Below are 24,939 nucleotides of genomic sequence, written 5' to 3'. Positions count from 1 at the left end.
CCTCCCGGCCTCTGAGCCACTGGGGACCCTTCGGTTACCCGGCTTCCTGTGGCACCGACCAATCAGCTCCAGAACCGAACCTGTCCACGCTGGAGTGGGCCCAGATGGGAGGGGCAGCCGTGGCGACCACAGGATGAAGATGGGACTCTTAGGACTCCCCGCGGACTAGATCGTCCTGTGCCCAGGCTGCGGGGAGGCGAGATTGAAGGAAGGACTTCCTCTCTCGTCCTCCCCCAGCAGCGGTGCAGGGGTAGGGCTGTAATCCCCAGACTCAGGTCCGACACACCGAAGCCATAGAAACGTCTTTATTGAAGGGGGCAGAGGGGTCATGCTGAGTTCTGGGACATGCAGTTAAGGGGTAGTCTGAGCTGTCCTTGGTAGTGAGGCCCCCAGGTCCGTCCTGGACTCCCTGGGCCTTCAGGGTCTCCCTCACGCTGCTAGTCTGGCCTGGGTGCTGTGACGTCATTTAGGGTCAGTGACTCAGATTTGGTGTTTTGGACCTATGACCAGAACGTGGATTGAAATGGGGGCTCCAGGATTTGGGATCCCCTCAAGGCCTTGGGGTGCCCTTCATGTATGAGATGGAGGCTTTAGGATTTGGGGTTCTTTGGGGGCTGGGACTCTTGGAATTTGGCGTCTTGAGATCCATGACTCAGGGCATTGAAGTCCTCTAGTTTTCAGGGATGAGCATAACTGTTTGGGGTCTCCTAGTGCCTATGAATAGGGCTTAAGTTGCCATGGTAGCCTGGGATGCATGACCTGACTGCAGTCTCCTCCATTCCAGGCACAAGGACGTCCATGATTGGGGTTTCCTGGGGGCTTGGGATTGGATTTTTACATTTAGGACTCCCTGGGAATTTGGGGATCCCATGGTTTGGGGGTCCTGGAAATTAGGGCTTTGGGGTATTCTAGAAGGCTGTAGGACTTGGGGGCACATGGGAGTTTGGGATCCCCAGTCTCAACATGGGGGCTCCAAATTTTGGGTTCCCTCAAAAGGGAAAGTCATTACTTTAAAAATAGAGAATTTTCTGGAAATCTGGCCAGCAGAGGGGCTGTGGGCCATGTTGGGTGGGCTTCATACAAGGCACTGGGGGATTCTTGAGGGTGCAGAGGTTAGGAACACTTGGGGGTCCTGTAATTAGTACTTCCAGGACTATTTTGGTATCTGTAAATTGGAGGTGTCAGTGGCCTGGTTAATGTGTCTCTTCTTCAGGGGTAAGAGCAGGGGTCTTTGTAAATGGAGGGGGCGGTCTCTGATTGCAGTATAAGGGTTTTGGGGTAACTATGGGGAATCACATCTTGAGGGGACTGATGTTAAATGTAACATAGTGACATAAAGGTCTGTAACTGCAGCTCTGGAAGCGTGACCTGTGTTTATTTCAAGGGGATTTGATGGGATCTTTTTTAATGGGGGAGAGTTCTGGGATGAGTGACTGAGGAATGTTCTGCTGTGGAGCATTATGTGGAGAAGGTCACCATTTGGGGTGATGTGGAAATCTATTATTGGGAGTCCTGCTCTGAGTGGTTGAGGATAGGGACTAACCTGAAGGAGCTACACTCAAGAAATCTTTCTGGGTAACATGGGATCTGTATTTGGGCATTTACCATGGGGGAATCTGTTAATGATGGGGCCTCAGTGATTAATAAGGGCTGGCTAATGGGGATCTCTAGTCTGGATGTGTTATTGGGAATATCTATCTCAGGGTGACCTGGGGGCTCCTTGTGTCAGGAGATGCTAGAGGGGCTGTCTCTTTGTCAGGTGTCCAGGGCCTCTAAGACTGCATCTCCGCCCTCAGCATCCAAGGAAACCAGCAGCAGAAGAGCAATCTGGAAAGGAGAACCATGTCACTCCTTAATGTATGGATGGGAACATCTGGGTCTGTCTCCCTCAGCTCTTCCCCAAATGTTTGGCCTTGCTGGATTCTGCCTCTGCCTGTTTGGCTGTGCCTTCCCAGGCTCCTGTGGAAAGTGTTCTGCCTCCCCTAAGTGTCCCTTAAAAGTTGAAGTCTCCAGAATTTAGTGCAGGGCCTCACTCCCTAAAGACCGTTTCTCGGTAAGCTGACTAGTCACAAGTTTTCCTAACCTCTATTTCTGGCCCCAACCAGAGCCCCAGACCCCTGTGTCCAATGGCCTGGCTACGCACCTGGAGATTGAGTTCTCTGATGCGATGTCCTTTGGGGTCCGGACTGTTGTAAAGGTGCGTTTGGGCTGTGTCACTGAAGGGGAGGGCAAGGTCTCAGGTGAGGGGATGATAGACCCACTTGTGTCCTCAATACCCACCCAGACTCTACCCACCCAGACTCCTGGACCCCACATTCCCAATATCCATCTGAACCTTTTTTGTCAATAATATTCTGTGTCCTCCAATACCTACCCATGTCTCCAGTGCCTGCCCAGAGCTTGTTGTTAACATCCCCATATCCCATAGCACCTATCTTCTTGGGGGTCCTGTTTCATCATTTTCCTGGACTCTGTTCCCAGTTTAATACTGGAGAATCTGTCACTAGCATGACCCTTCCTCCTGTCCCCAAACCCTCCTCCCCACACTCCAGTCCCCAACTCACTTGTCACTTGATGTACTTTTTTGGCTCCGACATTGTCCCCAGGGGGGTCAGTGGATCCACCAATCCTGGGGAGATATGAAGAGTGGGAGGAGTCAGAGCCTCAGAAGCCAGGGTCTGACCTGGGGATGGGGGTCGGGGGCCCATGCGGAAAGAGCTCAGGTGTGGGGGTGGGTATCCACACTGTCCTGCTAGTCCAAGAGGAGGAGACAACTGAAGAGGGAATCAGGGTCCTGGGTGATACTTTGAATTGGGCTCACCTCTGGATTCGGGATGCTGGTGCAAAGACTCCATGCTTTGGGGAGCAGGTGAAGTACCGGACACCAAAGACAGAGCCATCATGCTTGCCCGTGGGCTGGTCTAGCTCAATTCCATACCAGTAACCTGAAGCAGAAGAGTGTCAGACCTTGAGGCCCTGCCTGTCTCCCAGCCCAGATCCCCATCCTCACCTGGGGCAAAGTCTGTCTTCCCGTAGAAGCGCACAACCCCTTGCTTCTGGCCTGCTACAAGGACTTGGTCTCCAACCGCAGCCTTGGCTCCCTCTCGCTGCTGCAGGTTGCCCAGAGATGGGGATGATGGGGGCTTCTTCTTGCCTGGGGGTAGAGGGTACAGGGGTGAGGGTAGGATGGGGCTCCAGGCACCAGCCCTGGGGACCCCAGGGCACCAGAAAGCCCCAAGGCAGAAATTCTGTTCTGGCTCTAATCAGGAACTCCAGAGCCTTCCCTAGAACTGCAGGGCTTTGGTGTGGAGGGAAACAGTCCCAGCCAAGTTAAGAACTGGGAGGATCCCAAAATCCTTTCTCAAAGCTGAGGATATTTGGGCCAATAGAAAAAACCAGTCACAGAAGTCAGGAACCCAGCCCCGCCGGCATGACTCAGTGGTTGAGCGTCGACCTATGAACCAGGAGGTCATGGTTCGATTCCCCATCAGGGCACATGCCCAGGTTGCATGCTAGATCCCTAGTAGAGGGTATACAGGAGGCAGCTGATCAATGATTCTTTCTCATCATTGATGTTTCTGTCTTTCTCTCCCTCACTTTTTCTCTCTGAAATCAATAAAAAAAATTAAAAATTAAGAAAAGAACTAAAGGTCATCCTCTAAAATTAGGGAGTTTGGACCTGAGGAGAAACTGAGTCATAGAAGCTGGGCTACCCACAGATTATCTCCAAGACTGGCTCTCCTCACACCTCGAGCTCCCCCTCTGACCTTTGTGTTCCCTTCGGCCTTTGCCAGTGACGCGGGAGAAGTCCATCCGGGGAGTGCGAGGTGTGGAGGTGACAGATGAAGGGGGTGCGTCCGCTGCTTTGGAGATCTTGGACACAGAGGCAAAGAGACCTGGAGGGATAGAGCCTGGGCTGGGAGTTGTCCAAGTCTCTGCGCTATGCCTCTACCCCAATATCACCCTCCAACCCCCATTACCCAGTCAGCCACAGAACTACTGAGTGGACCCCACCCACCACTCCTTTTGGGCCCCCGGTGGGACTGACCCTGCTTGGGAGGGCAGATGAAGTACCGGACACCACCAACACTGCCATCATTCTTGCCCTCAGGTTCGTCCAGCTCCACGCCCACCCACTGGCCACTGGCGAACTCCGTGGTCCCGCAGAACCGCAGTGTGCCCGTCTGGAAAAACAAGGGAGGATGTGGCTTGGGGAGGCCTTAGGAGGCTATGATAGATCACTGGCTCACAGGCAGTGTGGTGAGGGAGATGAGGGAGCCCCAGACTCAAATCTCAGCTCAGACATCACCATTTACTGGCCATATGACATAACCTCACTGTGCCTTAACGTGCTCATCTGCAAAATAGGAACAGAAACTGTGCCCACCCTATAGGATTGTTATAGAGCTGCCCTGTTCAATGCAATAAATAGCCACTAGCCAATATATGACAATTTAACTAAAATTAAATTAATTACACCAGCCACATTTCAAGTGCTTAATAGCCACGCGTGCCTTGTGATTACTTCATTGGACAGCATAGTTACAGTAACATTTAAAGCTCTCAGATCGGCCAGGTGCTGAGTAAGGGATTAGTGAGTGTTGACGACTATTATCATGTAACTTTGGTCCTGGGACCTCCTGGGTCAGTTTCATCTGGAAAATTGAGATAACAGTCCACCTCCTAGGCTTTGTCTGGTTGAAACACTTTTAATATATGTCAAATTGCTTAGTTGCAGGGAGTGTGGTTATTATAATAGCATGAGGCTCCTTTACCTAAGCCTCAGTTCTTGTCTAGAGGATGGGCTAATAAAAAGTGCCACTTTGGAGGGTTAGTGGGATCTGAGCAGTACCTGGCACACAGAGAGCACTTAGATGCACCAAGCCCTAAAGGAATTTAGACATTTTAACTAATTTAAACCTCATACTACCCCCTGACATGGGTACTGTTATTAGCTCTTTTGTACAGATGGAGCAACTGATGCCCAACGAGGCAGAATCACTGCCCCAAGCCCCAGAGTTGGTAAGATTTGCCTGAGTAAATCCCTGAGCCTAAGCTCATAACTACTGTGTTATGCTGATTTTCTTAGGGGCAGGGATGGTTATTGCATGTCCTCAGACAAAGGGTTTCACCTCTCTAAGCTTCCTAGAGTCTTCTAGGTTGTAAGATGGGAAGAGTAACTCATCCTGTTTTCAGAATTGTCACATGAATTTAACTAGATCACACATAGCTTTCCGGATGGGACTGGTGCATACAAAAAGATAGGGAACAAAATGTAACTCCTATGCTTTCTCAAGAAATAAAATCCAGATTCCTTCCAGTGGCATGGAGATCTGGTATGATCAGCCCCTGCTGACCTCTCCACCTCATCTTCCATCCTGTTTAGCAGGGCCTCTGTACCTGCTGTGTGCTCTGTCTTCATATTTTCACAGGGTGAGTTCTTTCCCATCTCAGCTCATACATCACCTCCTCAGAGAAGTCCTCTTAGAACACCCAGCTAAAACCACCTCTACCCTCACCCAGGGACAACTTACTAAATCCAAGCATTGAATGGTTCCCAAAGCCCTCGTTGCCACCAGAATTGATCTTAACTATGGTTTACTTTATTGACTCTCTTTCATTAGAAATGAAGATCCTGACATAGCCCTTTATCCCCAAGAATGGGCTTGGTCCAGCATGGAGCCTAAGGGACACCAGTAAATGAATCAAAGTTGGAATGCCTGGACGAAGATTCTCTCTGTTCTCTGGACCTTTTTATCTGCTCCCCCTACCTGAGACCCTCTTCTCCTAGCTCACTCCTCATCCTCAAGTAGGTACATCTCGTGCCACACCCCTGACTGTTCTTCCAAAGTACTGACTACTCTGGGAGCAGAGGTGGGCCCTGACTGGAGACCAAGAAGCTCAGGGGACCCAGATGGAGCAGAGCTTCACTGACCACTCTGATTGTGCTTCCCCATGACAGCCACCACTACTCTGGACTATCACTGGCAGTTGATGGATCTGTTTCCCACTGAACTGAGACCTCAACCCAGGTTGGGGCACAAAAGAGGCACTCACAGAACAACTGTTAGGTGAAATAAATGTGAATCAGAGGGTGGGTCAACAAAGGGAAAGTCTGCACACTGCCCAATGACCCAGTCCTGAGGGGTGAGGGCTGAGTCCTGCCCTTCCCTACCCGGTCTAGTCCCTGACCTTCTGGCCATCCAGCAGCACGCGGTCTCCCAGGCGCAGGCCCAATGTGCTGAGCATGAGATTGCCTGGAACATTGTCGTAGTTGGGTAGCGTGACCTTGGGGAGGGCGCAGGAGAGTGGCACGGCCTCCTCCAGCAGTGTTCGTAGCTCCTTGGCCACCAGTGCTGCCTCTGCCTTGTCCAGGGTCATGTCCATGGGGTCTGGGACCACCTCTGCTGGCACCTGTCCCTTTCGGTTCTGAGGACCAATGGAAAGATAGGGACGAGGACTCAGTGGTACTGGCTGCACCCCCACTGAACCCATGCCCCAAGACCCTGGGTCTAGGTGAAACAGAGGTGGGACTAGGTCACACTTTGGGTCAACATGGGACTAAGAAGGGGTGGGACATTAAGGTACAGACCATGTTCCAGGGAAATCCACCCATGAGATCTCAGGCTAGGGATGTCAAGTAATTGGGAGAGGGACTAGGGGTGGAGCTGCTAGGGACTGAAGGTTATGGTCAAGTGTTGTAGGTCACGCCTTTAGGGAGGCCATGCCCCCAGAGACCCCAGGCCAGGAATGGGGCCATGTGAGGAATGAACACTGAAAATGGGCTCCTATAATACTGAGTCAGTGGTCCAACTGAGCCAATGGGGAAGGAGGTGAGGCAAGACCTCAGGGGTGCAGGTGTCAACCCAAGATATCTGTTCCTGGGATGCTGCAGAGTAACTCATATTAAAGATAGGACCTAGAAATGGATGGGTTGGGGTCAAAGATCATATTGAGGGCTTATGCTGGGCCCAACCCTCTCATTCACCGAGTCTCATTCGACTTTCTTCGTGATCTCTAAATACTGTCTACATAAGGCCACAACATCAGCCAGGACTGAAAGAAGTCCTTGCTGGGTGACCCTGCCTCAGTTTCCCCATTGTAAAACAGTGCTCCTAATACAGTTCACCTGACATATCATGAACACTAACTAAATGTCAGCTATTATGTCATTTGTTGAAGGTACAGATGATCTTTGTAATGTTTTGAGAGCTTCCAGAGATGCAGGTGGTCAGGGCCCCCCTCATCTTCTGCAGAGGCCTGCTGGCCTGGAAAGGAATGGGGGAGGAAAGAGAAGGAAGATAAAAGTGCTGAGCCAAGGTGGCAGTACCCGCAGCGCCGGGTTGGCACCATGCTCCAGCAAACATTTGGCTGCACCCAGGCACAGGTTAGAGGCAGCGATGTGTAGGGCTGAGCCATGGTTGAAGTCACTGCACGTGGAGTTCACCACTGGGAGGTGGGCGAGAGGAGAGATCTTGGTAAGTGTTTTCGACACTCTAGGTATCCCCCTACCTTCCAGCCTCCATCTCTTAACAGGCTGCTAACCTCCCAGCCCCAGTGCCTTCCATAAAACCGGCCCCTCCCTGCGAGGTCCAGCCCTGTCCTGGGGTAGTGAACCACTGAACCCCATCTCTAATGCCTCTAGTCTCCAGCCTCCTACTATCTCCTCAGTTTAGTGCCCCCTTCCTGCCAAGCCAGGGCTTAGTTTGGCCCCATCATTTGGCATCTCTCCTTCTTCATACCACATCCCCATCCCCAAAACCCTGGGCACCCTCCCTCTGCTTCCAGGGCCTCTTCTTTCACTGGGTCCTGGCCTCCCACCCCAGCCTGGACTTCGCCCCTCACCTCGAGGCCGAGCACCCTTCAGCAGCACACGCACGAGGTCGGGCACATCAAAATAGGCTGCGTAGTGCAGTGCGTTCATGTTGGTCCAGCGGCTGCGCAGGGTCACGTCTGCGCCCAGCGCCAGCAGCTGCTGTGAGAGGCGCACTGCCGCAGCAGGGTCCCCTGCATGACAGCCCGGGTCAGTCATGGGTCCAGGGCATGAGGAACTTCCTGGGCCTCAGGGAGGGCAATTTGGGATCTTAGGCTGCGGGTTTAGGATGGGGATCTGAGGACCAGAGTTCTGGGTGGTTTTGAAGGTGTCGGGTCTGAGGGCCTAGGTTTTGGGGCATGTGGTTTGGGGTTTGGACACTCACCGACTCCATGGGCCCCAGCCTTGCAGGCATAATGAAGCAGTGTCATGTCGGTCAGCCCATCACGATCATTCACATGGCAGCCTCGACGCAGAATCTGGGAGTACCAGAGGACCAGGGAAGGTTCCCGAAACATGCAAGGGATCCCCATCCTCTCCCTCCTTGGCTTCCCCAGTGTTCTTACCTCATTGCCAATGACATCAATCTTGTGTTGTACTTGGGGCACCCACTGGCGCACAATGGCAAACAGCTCAGGGATGGTGGTCTGCGGGTCAAACAGAATCTCCTGGCATGCCGGGTCATTGGGGTCGAAGAAGGTGAAAGCTGAAGTGGTGAGAGGTCTAAAGTCATCCAAGGCAAGCTGACCCCCTCCTTCCAGAGGAGCTTTAGGGTTTTGCCTTTAAGACCCTCCCTAAGGCAGGGTCTCAAAGTAGTGGTGCATAGGCCACAGGCATATTCCATGTGGCCAGCATGAGGTTTCAAAGTCAGGAGGTTTCACATAAAAATCTGGATGCCCACTATGTCTTACAAAACTGGAAGACTGAGCAATTCCAATGGAGCAGCAAACACCACCTCTTGAACAAGAGTGTGATAAGGAGTGTAGCACCCTCAAGTCTGCGTGCCCACGGAGGTTGCTAGTGCACTGTTGCCCTGACAGAGCATGGGGACAGTTTGGACAAATTTCTAGAGTAAAAAAAATAAAAAATAATAATAATTTAAAACAGAAATCCTAGTTTTTAAGAAAAATCTCCCCAAGTTTTCAAATGCTGTGCAGTCCACATAAAATGTATGCATGGTTAGGACCCAATCTGTGGCCAGCCGGGGTGGTGCCCAGAGGAACTTCCACCTCCCCTATTAGACTGATGCGTACTGCTCTCTGTAGTAACCTCAGCACCCAGCTTAGGACCTAGTACATGGAAGAAACTCAGTACATGTTGAGTGAGTAAATGAAACATCAGATGATGTAGAGCCCAGAGAAGTGCAGCATAGAAAGTGTCTCCAGGAATCAGCCTGTGTGCTTCTGTTAAAATCCCAGTCATAAAACATCACTCTTTGGCTTAGAATCCTGACCTGGCTCCCATCACATTCAGAATATAGACCACATCCTTCCCTCTGCCTACAGGTCCTGCACAAACTGGCCTGTCTGTTTTCTATTCTCAACTTCCCCTGCATCCACACTGGCCTCCTGTCCTTCCAACACACCAGGCAAATTCCTGTCTTAGGGACTTTGCATTTGCTGTTTTTCTTATCTGGGGCAGCCTTCTTTCAGATCTTCTCAAGGCTTTGCAGGTCTTTGCTCAAATGTCACCTCTTCAGAGAGGCCTCCCCAACCACCCTGTCGAAATCAGCACTTCTGCCCTTCTCCATCTTCTACCCTTTTTTATTTCTTTAATCACAGCACATATCACTACTCAACTTGTTTACACCTCCCTCCCTCTTTTCCTCTTCTTCTCTTTTTTCTTCTTTCTTACTTTCTCACTAGTCTCCCTCATTAGGATATAAGTGCTATGTTCCAATCTGCCATGGTCCCCCTACCCATCCACCCCTTTATCCCCAAAGTCCAGCACAAAACCTGGCACAGAGTAGGTGTTCAGTCAATCTCTGCTGAATTAATGTACAAATTTAATAAACAAATACATGAGTTCCTCTTGGAATCCACCTTAGCTCTCTCTCTGTCCTAGACCACATTTCCAGATTCCTTCACCTTCTGTGACCAATCCTGCTTGTTTTCAGCCCAGACCCTCTCACTTCCCACCAGGCCAAAGGCCCTGGCCATATCCAGCTGCATTTCCAAAGGAGATTTTCCAGTTTCCTGGGGTGGACCCCCTGCCCAGACATCCAGATAACTTCCTTATTTTTCTACCAAACTGAGGTTAACTTGTTGCCTCTCTGATCCACCTCTAGTGGGTGATATGTCCCACTAGTTTCTGACCCTCACAGCCAATGTCTTCTAAAAGCTCCTTATATCCAACTCCAGCTGAGCTCCACCCTCTCTACCTTTTAAACATATGAGACCCATCACTTCTCTGCTTTTAAACAATCCCTCAAATGCTCTCTCCCAATCACACTTAGAATATATCCAAAGTCTTCACCATGGCCTTTAAGCCCCATTGCCAACCTCTCACCTCAACTGATTACGCCCCAGCTGCAGCTCCATGAGCTGCTTTCTGTTCCAAACTCAGTCCTGTTCCACACCCAGGGCTCTGCACTTGCTGCTCTCTGACTGGAACTCTCTTTCTCCACTGATTCTCCTCATGCTCTGGGTCTCAGCCTAAATGCTACCTCAACAGCAAGACCCACCCTGACCTCTCTGTCTCAAGTTGCTTCCCTCTAGCCATTCTCTATTTTCTTTTTTATTTTATTTATTTTTGTTTTGTTTTGTTAATTCTCACCCAAGGATATTTTCCCATTGATTTTTAGAGAGAGTGGAAGGGAGGGGGAAGAGACACAGAGAGAAACATCGATGTGAGGAAGACACAGACCAGGGATTGAGCCTGCAACCGTGGTACGTGCCCTTGATGGGAATCTAACCTGGGACCCTTCAGTCCATGGGCTGATACTCTATGCATTGAGTCAAACTGGCTAGGGCTCCATTTATTTCTATCTTTTATTTCTTTCATAGCACTTACTCCAATCTGAACTTACCTGTTTATTGATCTGTTAATTATTCAGTCTCTCCTCTCCTGAGAGAAGGGATCATGCCTAGATTGCTCACCATTAAATCTCTATCACCCAACATAATGCTTGTCACAGAGTAGTAGCAATAGATAAATATTGCTTGATGATTAGATACTTTCAGTTTCTCCAAGAAGAACCCTTTGAGCTCCACACCCTCCTTCCTCAGAACCTTCACTCCTGCAGTTCCTCCTATGGTCACCTCTCCTGGGACTTCATTTCCCCCAACCCATTCCTGATTAACCCCCAACTCATCCTTAGGTCTCCCTCAAACGTTACTTCCTTAGAGAAACCATGTCTTAACAAACTCTTGCAGTATTCTGTTCTTGGCAAGCACAATTTCTCATCATGTCATGTAATTACATATTTATATTATATTATTATACTTATTTGTGTGGTCATTATAGAGGCCTGTGAGTTCTCTCAGGGCAAAGACTGGATCTATCTTGCTCCATGCTGTGCTACCAGCTCCTAGCACAGAGCCAGGTCCACAGCAGACTTTCAGCAAATGTTTGTTGAATGACTAAATGACTAAATGATGTATCATGAACCAATTTAGAGTTATTCCAATTCCATTCTCCAATGAATGAATGAATGAGTCCTTGTGTTTGGAATACAAGGACTCAGCAGCTAAGACTTCTTCCCTGGCCATCTAAGGCTCCGGGCCAGATTCTGGGGTGGGAGGATGGTTACCGTAGTCCTTGGGGAGGGGGGCAGGTGCTGAGGGGTGCACAACAGGCTTCTGTCGGCGCTCCTGGGTGGAGCTGGGGGCCTCGGGAACCTCCTCATCCTCCTCATCCTCTTCTTCCGCCTTGTCCAAGAGCGGAGGGGCCATAGGGGTAGGATCTGTCTTAGTCATGATCCTCGGTGGCCCTCAGGGGACGGCCTTCAGGCAAATCCTGGAAGCAGAGGTCAGCTAGAGAGGGCACCCCACAGGCTCCGGCATCCCAACTCACAGAAGCTCCCAGGGCCTCACATTCCCAGCTCTGGATTTGGAGCCATCATAAGGATGCCCGTTACCCATCAGAGGGCCCTAGCATGTGGGCCCAGTGTCTACCACTTCCCGCAGGCCCAGCCTCCCATTCTTCTATCGCGTCAGGGCCCTCAGTCTAGGCCGCCCCCTCCCCAGGTTTGTTTATCTCTGGATGCTGGATGCTGGAGGCTTCGCCCCTCCCCTTCTCCGCGGGCCACCCCTCTACCCATCTTACCTTGGGCAAACAGGGCTGCAGACGAAAGCTGAGAGTGGGGGGACTGGAGTAATGGGGTGTCAGTTTCAGGGGAAGTGATGGGTGAGAAGGAGAAAAAAGCCGGTGGTAGATGGGGGGTAGAGAGGGAGGGGCGCTGAAGGCGCATGCGCGCTGTTACCTACGACCCGGCGTGGGGGAGGAGATACTGGGAGGCTCCTCACGCTGATGGAAAGGCTGCACGCAGCGATGGAAGGGGACTGACGCGGAGGATGGGGAGAGAAAGGAAAGAAGAGGTGAACACGAAGAAGGAAGCGAGACACGGAGACAGAGAGATATGAAGCAGAGACAAGGGTAAAGGGAAAGCGGAGTCAGTGCTTTTTGACCCCCCATCCTCATGATGGAGCTTTCCTGTAAGCCTGGCTAGTTAAGGCGGTGTTGGTGGTGATGGGTGTTTTCTCTGTGAGATCTGAGATCTGACCTCTATACGGGATGTCTCAGAGATATGATTTCTATCATCATCATCATCATTCTCATCACAGAGTTTCTACAGCACTTACCAGGCCCAGAGAGGTTAAGCCACTTGCCCAAGGGCACACAGCAAGTAGGTTTTGGAGCGAAGACTTGAAAACAGACAGCCTGGGCTTTTAATTACCTTGCTACAGATCTGCCAACCCTCTCAGAACCTGTATCTTTTTAAATTAATGCATTAATTTATTATTTTTTTAGAGGCATTTTATTTAGACAACTAAAAATAATTAGATGTTCAGAAGCAGTGTACAATGAACAAGAAATCAAGCCAGTTATTGGCCTGTCTCACAGAGACATGGAGAGACAGATATGGGGGTAGAAGAAATGTAGGCGCAGAGAGACAGGGACATAGATATGGAGGACACAGAAAAATGCAGATGAAGAGAGACATGGGGAAATGGAGAGATAGATGGGAGGACAGAGCAATTGGGAAGCACATGGACAAAGATAAATGTGGAAAAAGATGAGATTGAGAGACAGGGATCAAGTGGGAACAGGGAAGTAGAGAAAGACAATAAGTCCAGGGGCCCTGGAAGGCTTCATGAAGAGCCCCAGGCCTGAGTCTGAGCTCTGTCCTTGCCCCACTGTATGTCCCTCTTGTGCCCCACCATGATTCAGGCCACAGCCCCAAGCATAAAGCCTCCAAAGGCAGCCACATTGCAGCTCCAGCTGACTGCTACTAACTGGGGATATTAACCCAGCGCTGCTAGATCTGCTGAGCCTTTGGGAAAGATCAGAAATTATTTTAAAACACTGTTGAAGTCAAACAATATCTGTGGGCCATGTCCAACCCGCTGGCTGTCAGGTTGAGACACCTTAGTTCAGAGGCACTGTGGGGGCTCCTTTCTGGAACCCCTCCTACCTCTCTTGTCCAGGCAAGGCCAGACCCTGGGGCCTCAAGCTTGGCCTTGGGGTTGTAAGCAGAAAAAAAGCCTGATCAGATTTTGATTTTTAAAAACAGATTTTTATTGATTTTTAGAAAGAGAGGAAGAGAGAAACATCGGTGTGAAAGCAAAAACATAGATCGACTACATGTTCCCCCACTGAGGATTGAACCTGCAAATACATTTTTTAATATATTTTCATTGGTTTAAGAGAGGAAGGGAGAGGGAGAGAGAGAGAGAGAGAAACATCAGTGATGAGAGAGAATCAGTGATCGGCTGCCTCCTGCATGCCCCACACTGGGGATCGAGCCCGCAACCTGGGCATGTGCCCTTGACTGGAATCAAACCCGAGACCCTTCAGTTCACAGACTGATGATTTATCCACTGAGCCAAACCAGGTAAGGCTGAAATGTTCTGATTTTTAAATATTGGGCTCTAGCCTAAACAAAAACACATGCTGTGTAGCTGACTCTCCATGCGTAGCTGCTGCATCCACTGTTCTATAGCCCTCGCTGCTCCTGGTGCCACTCTTGGAGTTGCTGCAGCCTTCTCTCCTGCCCAGTGCTGAGCCCAGCCTGTGGGTGCTGAGAGGGGACTCCAGGGCAAGGCCATGCAGGAGCCAGCAAAACACTCAGGGGGTTCAGGAACATGGTGGCCGGGCCCTCAGGGTATCCAATGCTGGCCCTAACACCACCAGGTTTTCAGTGCCAGGTGCTGGGATGGCTGGGCCTGGGGACAGGAGGGAGGTTTGAGAGTCAGGCTCAGTCCCAAGCATAAAGCTTCTAAGGGCAGCCACATTGCAGCTCCAGCTGAAGGACTTCCCTCAGGACATGACTCCACAGTTTACTTCCCAGGTGAGGAAGGTGAGGGTAGGGTGGTGGGTGGTCAGCCTCCACAATGGGACCACCCTGCACTCACCTTGGTGGGCAGTGCCTAGGAGATGGAGAGCACAGAATCTGCCGAAGTAAGAAACGTCCTAACCTATAAGAATTTTTATGAGTTTATTTAAGCAAAACTGATGATAATTGCAGGGAAACAAAAAGGTGTTACCGGTGGGGAGAATTTCTCATCCCCACTGTTGTTCACGGGAGTGGAATTCCTGTGATATCCTGAGAAAAAAATTTCTGAGGCTCGAATGAGAGAACAAGTGGTTTTTATTTGTGTGGAATCAAACACCTGAGTTTCCAAAGTCCCATTTCCCTTAGTCTAGTCATAGAGTGTAACTGGGGCTTCAGCACCCTCCTGCTTCCAGTGGCGCTGGGGAGCTAAAATCAGAGCCAGTGGCCAGAGTTTCCTTTCCATGTTGGAGCCAATTCTGGTCCAGCATCAGGCTAGCTTAGCTTGTGTTTCCCCATTGCAGTCAATTAGTCCATTGCTTGTGGAGTCCACATGGCTATGGGCCATATGGGCAAATGCAAGAGAGCCAAGAGCAACAACAGAAAAGAGCAATTTCCTTTGTTTAGGCCTATCCCCAAATTTTTGTGATATTGCAGTGGCTCCACCCACTCTGGCTAGTGATCTCTGTCCCCAGGTTTGATTGACAGGCACCTTCCCTAGTCATCTCAACTTCACTGCATATGTGTCTATCTCCCCTTTGTTGGACTCTTTCCCCTAGTGATCTGTGGGGAATGGGCCAGTGGTTCCCTGGGGAGTGTGAACTTGCAGCTTCCTGGTGAAGCTTCCCCAATGACGAGCATATAATGTCTGGCCTTCCCTTTGCTTCTTCCCTATCCTATATAATAAAAGCCTAATATGCTTAGTGTCCGATCGTCCAGTCGTCTGTTCAACCAATCAAAGCATAACATGTTAATGATATGCTAAGGCTGCTCAACCGCTCGCTATGACATGCACTGACCACCAGGGGGCAGACGCTCAATGCAGGAGCTGCCCCCTGGTGTCAGTGCGCTCCCACAGGGGGACTGCTGCTCACCCAGGAGCCTGGCTCATGGCTGGCGAGTGCAGCGGTGGTGGTGGGAGCCGCTAAGGATCCCCTGAGGGCTCCTGGACTGTGAGAGGGCACAGGCCGGGCTGAGGGACCCTGCCCCCCACCCCCAGTGCACGAATTTTGTGCACCGGGCCTCTAGTTATTAATAACTAGCTAATTACAATGGTATCAGTGGGACTGAGAAAATGTTGTGGGAAATGGCAGTTTACCACTTATTTTATACATCAGAATCAAAGGTGAAGTGTGCTAGTAAGGGGTTTACATCAAATCCATTGGTGATAGATTCCGGAGGCAGGAGAAAGTAAAGTGGGGAAATCTCTGAGACTGGATGAAAAGGAAAACAAATAGACATATACCATTTTGTTTTTTAAATCCTCACCTAAGGACATATTTGTTTTAGAGAGAGGGAGAGAGAGAAACATCAATCAGTTGCCTCCCATATACTCCCTAATCAGGGAACAAAACTGCAATCTAGGGACATGCCCTGACTGGGAATCGAACCTGCAACCTTTTTGGTGTGCAGCATTATGCTCCAACCAACTAAGCCACCCAGTCAGGGCAGACACATACTTCTTTACACAGGTGGGTATAGGATAGTTAACAGTTAACAACATGATATAATAACAACGAGGGGGATTTGTGGTCTGTCCTCTGGTGTGGTGGTTGCACTTTGAGGAGTGGGAGGTGGTGGAAGGAAATTACTTTGATATCCCACAGGTATGTTTTCTTAGATGCAAAAGACAACAGACAGGCTAGGGTTAAGATGAATACTGACCTTTTTTAGGGAAAAATACCATCTTAGGACATAACTACCCACCATGAACTGGTTTTAGTTAGGGGAAATTTTTGTTTTTTAATTCTCACCTGAGGATATGTGTTTTTCTTTCATTGATTTTAGAGAGAGCAAAACATCCATGTGAGAGAGAAACATTGATCAGCTGCCTCTGGTATGTGTCCCAATGGGGGAATCAAACCCACAATCTGGGTAGGTGTCCTGACTAGGAATCAAACCCACAGCCTTTTGGTGCACCAGATGTCACTCAACCAACTAAGCCACTCCAGCCAGGGCAGTTAGGGAAAGTTTTAATTTCAGACCATCCTATGTGGTTATTTTAGATCTCTGAGTTTGCAAGGCCACCATACAGGCCTCCCCTGGGCTTTCCTGATTTAGTATATGGCCCATTTTTTGTCCACACAACACACCTCAGTGCCACTGGAAGCAGGAGGGTGTGAAGTGCTACCTGCTGGTGGTCCATGTGCTGCAGCCAGGGGCCATCCTTCAATGGGATGGTGGGGTCAGTGATATTAGGTCCAACCCTACCCTCTCTGAGAACACTCACTCCCAGCGGTCCCTCAGTTCCAAACCTTTGTCCCCCACCCCAGGCTCTCTTTGCCTCCTCTTACCCATATTGCATTCTACCATTCCACCTTTTAAACTCCCAGTCAAGCTAGTTTCAACTCCCATGATTAGCTAGTTTATTAATATTCCTATATAATAAAGAGGTAAGATGTAAATTAACCCTCACGCCCTCACAAGATAGCTGCCTATGACCAGGCCGGCAGGGGGGTTAGTGAGGGACGACCAAACGACTAAACAGCAGGCTGCATGGGTCAACCAGGCCGTCCCATGCTCCGTCTTGCAATCCGGGACCCTTCAGGGGATGTCTGAGGCTAGTTTCTGCCCAACGACAGAACGACCAGTTGTGATGATGAGCACTGACCACCAGGGGGAAGACACTCAATGCAGGAGCTTCCCCCTGGTGGTCAGTGCGCTCCCACAGGGGGAGCGCCGCTCAGCCAGAAGCCGGGCTCACGGCTGGCAAGCGCAGAGGCAGTGGTGCGAGTGTCTCTCGCCTCCGCGGCAGTCGGACATTCCCCGAGGGCTCCCGGACTGTAAGAGGGCACAGGCTGGGCCGAGGGACCCCCCCCCCCCTTGTGGGTGCACGAATTTTGTGCACTGGGCCTCTAGTTAATAATAGAAGAAAGCAAAGGGAAGGCCAGACATTGTAAGCATGGTCATCTGGGCAGCTTCACCAGGAAGCTGCAACTTCATACTCCCCAGGGAACCACTGGTCCATTCCCTGCAGATCACTAGGGAAAGGGATCCAACAAAGGGGGAGATGGGTGCATGTGCAGTGAAGTCAGGGTGACATTTGTCTGTCAGTCTAACCTAGGAAAAAGATAATTGGCTAGTGGGGTGAAGCCACTGCAAGCACATGAAATCTTGAAGGGTTAATTGGTTAAGTCCCTAGTTATAATTCCCAAAGAGTTCCCTCTCTCTTGCTCGTGTTCTTCTCTTGCCTCTTCTTTTTTTTTTTTTTTCTTTTGGTTACTCCTCATCTGAGGATATTTTTTCCATTTGTTTTTAGAGAGTAGAAGGGAGGAAGGGAAGGAGGGAGGGAGGGAGAGAGAGAGAGAGGATGCAACATCGATGTGAGAGGGACATATCAATTAGTTGCCTCTTGCATGAGCCCCAACCAGGGCCAGGGATTGAACCTGCAACCCAGGTACATGCCCTTGACCGAGAATTGAACCTGCGACCCTCCAGTGTGTGAGCCGACTCTCCACTGAGCCATGCCAGCCAGTGCTCTGCTCTTGCTTCTTGTTCAATATTGTACTCTCTTGCTCCATGACCCACACTCGCCCTATCTCTTCATAGTCCTGTGGCCTTAGAAAGGCTATGCAGACCCTACATGTAATAGACTGTAGCTGGGAACACAAGCTAAGCTAGCCTGATGCTGGACTGGACTGTGCTTTAATATGGAGTGAAGACTCTGGACAGTGGCCTTAATTCTTGTCCTGCAGAAGATAAGATTGGACTTTTTCTATGGTGGGACAGAGGGAAATGGGATATTGGAAACCCAGGAGTTTAATTCCATGGAAATAAACATCACTCATCCTCCCATGCAAGTCTCAGGAAATTCCTTTGCTTGTGAAATCACTAGAACTCCACTTCCACTGGTAACAGGTTGGGACACAGAAGGCACCCCACTGATAACACCAGCATCAACCTGCCTCTCCCACCTCTGCTGCCCCGCCCATCCAGCTTCCATCCTCTATGGCTGGATTTTTGCCTCCTTCCTGATCTCCCTGTTCACAGGAGTGCAGTTATAGATTTTAAAAAGATTTAAGAGGGGTGTGGGGAGGTAGAAGAGGGTAAAGGGGGGATAAATGGTGATGTAAGAAGACTTGACTTGGGGTAGTGAATACACAATACAATATACAGATGATATATTATAAAATTGTATATCGCCCTAACTGGTTTGGCTCAGTGGATAGAGTGTCAGCCTGCGGACTAAAGGGTCCCAGGTTCAATTCCAGTCAAGGGCATGTACCTTGGTTGCAGGCACATCCCCAGTAGGGGGTGTGCAGGAGGCAGCTGATCGATGTTTATCTCTTGTCGATGTTTCCGGCTCTCTATCCCTCTCCCTTCCTCTCTGTGAAAAATCAATAAAATATATTTAAAAAAAATAATTCAGAAGTTAGCAGCAGGATTGTCTTTTTAAAAAATTAAAATAAAATAAAATTGTATACCTGAAACCTATATATTTTATTAACCAATGTTACCCCAATAAATTCAATTAAAACAAAAAGGCATGGGTTTGGGGCCAGACAGACCTGGTCCTCCACCCGAGTTCCACCATTTACTAGTTTGTGGTCACAGGCAAGTTACTTCACCTCTTTAAGTCTCAATTAAATGTAGATAATAATGCCTACCCAGATATATTTTTGGAAAGATTAAAATACAAACAAGGTCTTCGCTTCTTATGCCATCTTTCCTCATCTATAAGGGGAACTTATAAAGCTCAGCAAAAATAAAATAAAATATGCATTGGCAGTAAAAAGAATTGCAAACTCTACCAAATGCTTTTCAAAGGTTTGAATGAAAGTTTCTTGAATAAATGATCTTTTTCTGTAAGTTTTTTTTTAAGTTGAGACTTAACATTTTTTTTAATTGATTTCAGAAAGGAAGGGAGAGGGAGAGATAGAAACATCAATGATGAGAATCATTGATCGGCTGCCTCCTGCACCAAGGATGGAGTCCACAACCCCGGACATGTGCCCCTGACCATATCTGAACCCAGGACCCTTCAGTCTGCAGGCTGATGCTCTATCCACTGAGCCAAATCAGCTTAAGTGAAAAAGTAAAAAGTGGAGTAAGCAGTAAAGTAGGACCTTACTCTCTGTAGGAACCATGCCAGAGACCCCAGATAACCAAGGCCTCTGAACAGGGGAAATCTTAATCAGAATGTTCAAAGCTAAGATACCATAAGCAGGTGCAAAGCCACAGCGATCTCATGGTATACTGCACACGCATGCCCTTCTGTAGCCAGGGGGGTCAACTGGACCTTGGTTCAGCAACCTCAGTACTTCAGTTCTGGCTAGGAAAGAATTCAGAGCCAAGACTCAAACTATAAGAGAAATTTTATTTAGGAAGTCACAGAAGTGGAAGTGAGTGGTGGAGGAAATGGGCTCAGGAAACAAGTTACAGAGGCTAAAGAAAGGTCCTTGAAACTTAGAAGAGAGGAAGGTAAAGGTAAAGTGCTTGGGGGGCTGTAAGAAAGGGAGGGGAAAAGTATAGGGGGGTGCTCCCAGGAGGGAGAGCATGTGGGTCCTCAGTCCTAAGGGCTTTTGAGGGTGGAGATTTTACGGGAGGTCCCAAAGGAGGATCTCAATAGATTATTCATCAGCTTTCCAGCTACAGCCTTTCAGGGTTGTGGTCTCCACTTAATTGGCTCTGGGCAAGGGGTCATTAGTTAATGCAGCTGTTCCTGAAGTCAACCATGGTATCTTTTGTCTGCTTTTGCTGTTTATCTGGGCCTGGAGCTGAAACATAACTGAGGCCTAGATGCTATCTCTAGGGAGGAAAGATCAGAGGGTCTCAACTACATGACCAGCTGACCAGTGATATTCTAAGGGAGGAAAGGTTACCCTAGGGCAGTGATGGTGAACCTTTTGAGCTCGGCGTGTCAGCATTTTGAAAAACCCTAACTTAACTCTGGTGCCGTGTCACATATAGAAATTTTTTGATGAGCAATTTTCTCTGCAATTCTCATAGGCCATTAAATATTTAGCACCTACTGTTTGTATATATAAACCTAAGGTGGGTTTAACAAACCATATAGCTCTCACTGAAGAATGAGAATTTCTTTTCTTTTTCTTTTTCTTTTTTTTGAAATACAATTTCCATTTATTTTTCCCCAAGAGAATTTTTCTTCACTCTTTAAAGACTCAGCTCCTTACATGGGCTTTGGTGGAGGTCGTGGGGCAGCACCCACAGGTCTAAATCGGGTGGGGGTGTTCGGTCCTTCCGGGCTTCATGAGAACGGTTCCTGACTACCTCACTGTGAATGGCACAGCTCACACAGTAATGCAGCTTCACACACAGCTTGGGAAGCACATAGGCGTCGAAGACACTCGCTTCGGAGATATCCCTAACGGCTGCGGCCTCTACTATGTTTCGAATGATAAACTTTTTTAAAAATATGTTTTTATTGATTTCAGAGAGGAAGGGAGAGGGAGAGAGAGATGGAAACATCAATGATGAGAGAGAATCATTGATCGGCTGCCTCCTGTACGATGCACACTGGGGATTGAGCCTGCAACCCGGGCATGTGCCCTGACCAGAAATCGAACACTTGACCTCCTGGTTCATAGGTTAACGCTCAACCACTGAGCCACGCCAGCCGGGCATGACAAACTTCTTAATGGCCTTGTCCTTGGGCATGCCCCGGGCGTAGTTGGTGCAACGAATAGGCTGCACATGGCCTCAACCTTTTTTGGCACGACTGTTATTTATTCCTTCTTTTCTTGGTCATTTTGGAAACGAGGACCAAAATGTAACAGATTGCTTTGTAAAAAGACATTTTAAGATAGTGGGGAAAATTGCACTTGAAATTGTTCTGGGTGTGATGATTGTATTGATTTATACTTTTAAAATAGTCATCTGTTAAATATTTATGAGTAAAAGACCTAATGTCTGGAATTTACTCTAAAGTACTGCATTAAAGGTGCATGTGAGAAGAGTGTGGATGAAAAGATTGGCAAAATGTTGACAACTGGTGAAACTGAGTGATGGATACATGAGGACTCATTTACACAACTCTATTTTTGTTTATGCTTGAAAACATCTGTTAAACAGTTTTTAAACAAAAACAAAAAATAACCTGATTAAAAAATGGGCAAAACCAAATTTTCTATTATAAAGAATACTAGTAAGAAATTCTGTCAATAACCAGTGGCCACTCATCTAAAGCCTTACTTTTTAGATTGCAGTTGCCCTAACAGAATAATTGCTGTAGGAGCTAAAGAGTGCTAGGGGGAAAGATGCTGAAGAAATGAAGTGGTGTTTATGCTTTCCTGAGCATATTCTATTCAGAGTCATAAAGAGATTTCTATACTTTTGTTCATTAGAGTACTAATATTAGGATTGAAATAACTTGATGGCAGGAGAGGGCTGTGTGATAATTCTACTTTACTGATGTTTAAAGGATATTGTGTGAAGATTCAGCCTACTGTAATCTTGTAGTTTTGCTTTTGGCTAACTCCCTTCTTAAAAATACCATTTTTAAAAAACAAGGCATATTTTTTAGAGTTGCTATGAATGTGCATATTTATATTTCTGAATTAAAATATAAGTTGATTTAAAGTAAAAAAAAAAAAAAAAGTCTAATTTGCATTAAAATTGATTTGTTTCCAATCCAAAGTGAAATAATTAACTTAAGTAATAATTATCATTAAAACAAATTGATAACATGCACTATAAATAATTTCCCTGGGCCCTGGTCGGGGCTCATGCAGGAGGCAACCAATCCATGTGCTTCTCTCACATCGATATTTCTCTCTGTCTTTCCCTCTCTCTTTCACTCTCTCTAAAAATCAAGGAAAAAATATCCTCAGATAAGGATTAAAAAAAAAAAAGAAAAGGGGGAAAAAAAAGGACAAAGAACTTGAATAGATAGTTCTCCAAAGATTTACAAATGGCCAACTAGCATATGAAAAGATGCTCAGCCTCACTAGTTATTAGGAAAATGCCAACCAAAACCACAAGATATTACCTCAGAACCATTAGAATGGCTGATACTTCTTAAAAACACAGAAAATAGCACTAACCGGTTTGGCTCAGTGGATGGACCATCGGCCTGTGGATGGTCCCAGGTTTGATTCCAGTCAAGGGCATGTACCTTGGTTGCATGCACATCCCCAGTAGGGGGCATGCAGGAAGCAGCTGATAGATGTTTCTCTCTCATTGATGTTTCTGACTCTCTATCCCTCTCCCTTCTCCTCTGTAAAAAAAATCAATAAAATATATATTTTTAAAACACACAGAAAATAACAAGTGTTTGCAAAGATGTGCAGAAAATGGAACCCTGTATACTGTTGGTGGGAATGTAAAATGGAGCAGCCTCTATGAAAAAGTATGGCAGTTCTTCAAAAAATTAAAAACAGAATTACCATATGATCCAGGCATTATACTTCTGGATATTGACCCAAAAGAATTGGAAGAAGAGTCTTGAAGAGATATTTGCACACTCATGTTCAGAATAGCTTTATTTGCAATAGCCAAAGGAAGAAGAAACCCAAATGTCCATCAACATATATATGAACTAGCAAAATATGACATATACATACAATTAAAAAGTATTCGGCCTTAAAAAATTATGACACATGCCATAACATGAATGAACCTTGAGGACATTATGGTTAGTGAAATTAACCAGTCATGCATACACAAAAACAGGTACTGTATGGTTCCACTTACATGAGGTATCTAGAGCAGTCATATGAAAACAGAAGTAGAATGGTGGTTGCCAGGGACTGGGGGGAAGAGGAAGCAGAGTTGTTCAATTGGTACAGAGTTTCAGTTTTGCAAGATAAAAAAGTTTGGGAGACTGGTTGCACAACAATTTTGAATATACTTAATACTACTGAACTATACACTTGAAAGTGTTTAAGATAGTAGCACTATGTTACACATATTTTACCATAACTAAAAATCAAAATTAAAAAAAGATGTTTTGGGGTTTTTTTCCAATAAAATAAATAAAAGCTTTCCCAGTGGGAGTGTGGGGATTATCTGGTAAGGCATCCTCTAGAGCAGTGGTTCTCAACCTTCTGGCCCTTTAAATACAGTTTCTCATGTTGTGACCCAAACATAAAATTATTTTCATTGCTACTTCATAACTGTAATGTTGCTACTGTTATGAATTGTAATGTCAATATCTGATATGAAGGATGGTCTTAGGCAACCCCTGTGAAAGGGTCATTTGACCGCCAAAGGGGTCGCGACCCACAGGTTGCAATAGAGGCACACCCACTACTTTTGTGTCCTGCTGGCACTTGTCCCCAACGTTTGTAAAGCAATACACTCTCTATTTAGACCTGGGTTTAAGACTGTCCACAATAAAGACCTCATTTTCCAGCTTTATTTGCAGTCAGGGTGGCCACATGATTACATTCTGGTCAGTTTGTTCTGTGGCTGCTGCCAAAAACTGAGACACTGAACACTTATTTTAAGCTTCTAAATTTTGGGATAGTTTGTTACATAGCATTACTATTACAATCAGTCATCTACATCCCACCTTCACAATGTCTTCAATATCTGTGACATTATTTACGTGATATTTTTCTTAAAATTGACCAATTGTAAGTGTTAATCAAATATACCTAAAAGAGAAACTTTATACCAAGTTGCAAATGGAAAACCAGTATCAATTTCATAAATAGAAATGAACCATAAAAACACCTGGATAGCACCCACCTGGCATGGCTCAGTGGTTGAGTGTTGACCTATGAACCAGGAGGTCATGGTTTGATTCCCCATCAGGACACATGCCTGCGTTCGGTTTGGATCCCTAGTGTGGGTCATGCAGGAGGCAGCCAATCAATGAGTCTCTCTCGTCATTGATGTTTCTATCTCTCTCCCCCTCTCCCTTCCTCTCTGAAATCAATAAAAATATATTTTAAAAAACAAAACAAAACACCTGGATATCTTTCCTTGCTGAGGGCTATGAGGCCAGCTCTCTTTGTTAAAAAGGAAGAGTAAGGCGGAAACCAAGATGGTCGCATAGGTAAACACCGGAAAATGCTGCCTCCCACAACAAATTCAAAAATACAACTAAAAGACAAAACGGACATCATCCAGAATTACAGGAAGGCTGGCTGAGTGGAAATTATACAACTAGAAGGAAAGAGAAAAGCACACTGAGACTCAGAGGAGCTGCAGAGGTGGAGTGCAGAGTACGGAGGCGCACGCGGCAAGGGCTGGAGACTGAGGACGCGGCTGTCTTTTTTAATCGGGAGGGAGCCACAAGCCCCCAACTGCTCTGAACTCCAATTCCGGGTGAGTCTCTGGGGACCTAGACTCATACAGGGAAACTGGACTGTCTGGCAGCGGGCAGAACTCGGAATTCGAGGGCGGCTTTCTCTCAAAGGTGCTTGCAGCAATTACCGGGACACTGAGATGCGGGGCCCCTTAGGGCAGGCTGAGGATCAGCCATAGCTGCTTGCTCCGCCCTGTTGAT

At 47.7% G+C, this 24,939-nt stretch overlaps 1 protein-coding gene and 1 pseudogene across 1 annotated transcript; both read right to left on the bottom strand.

Annotated features, from left to right (window-relative positions):
* Positions 1-290: 290 nt before the first annotated feature.
* CLIP3 (CAP-GLY domain containing linker protein 3) lies at positions 291-12,233 on the bottom strand. Its single transcript, XM_005862403.2, has 14 exons — positions 12,080-12,233; positions 11,565-11,770; positions 8,380-8,519; positions 8,199-8,292; positions 7,846-8,007; positions 7,331-7,449; positions 6,193-6,429; positions 4,049-4,184; positions 3,768-3,896; positions 3,011-3,154; positions 2,822-2,945; positions 2,565-2,629; positions 2,144-2,216; positions 291-1,827 (listed from the first exon to the last, which is right to left on the bottom strand). The coding sequence occupies exons 2-14, from the start codon at positions 11,728-11,730 to the stop codon at positions 1,773-1,775; spliced, it is 1,644 nt and encodes a 547-aa protein (XP_005862465.1). The 5' UTR covers positions 11,731-11,770; positions 12,080-12,233; the 3' UTR covers positions 291-1,772.
* An 8,337-nt stretch (positions 12,234-20,570) lies between these two features.
* LOC106725477 lies at positions 20,571-21,234 on the bottom strand (annotated as a pseudogene).
* Positions 21,235-24,939: the final 3,705 nt, after the last annotated feature.

This window comes from Myotis brandtii, unplaced genomic scaffold (assembly GCF_000412655.1).
Source record: "Myotis brandtii unplaced genomic scaffold, ASM41265v1 scaffold165, whole genome shotgun sequence".
Lineage (NCBI taxonomy): Eukaryota > Metazoa > Chordata > Mammalia > Chiroptera > Vespertilionidae > Myotis > Myotis brandtii.
The sequence above is the reverse complement of the archived record's forward strand: the minus strand, read 5'-3'. Positions and strand labels throughout refer to the sequence as shown.

Bases quoted from the DNA above. Each gene is read 5' to 3' on its own strand.
- CLIP3 (XM_005862403.2), bottom strand. From the start codon at position 11,730: ATGACTAAGACAGATCCTACCCCTATGGCCCCTCCGCTCTTGGACAAG. The intron at 6,430-7,330 runs GTACTGCCACCT...ATTGGTCCTCAG, and splicing joins GTGCCAACCCGGCGCTGCGG to AACCGAAAGGGACAGGTGCC. The intron at 2,946-3,010 runs GTGAGGATGGGG...CTTCTGCTTCAG, and splicing joins GAAGACAGACTTTGCCCCAG to GTTACTGGTATGGAATTGAG.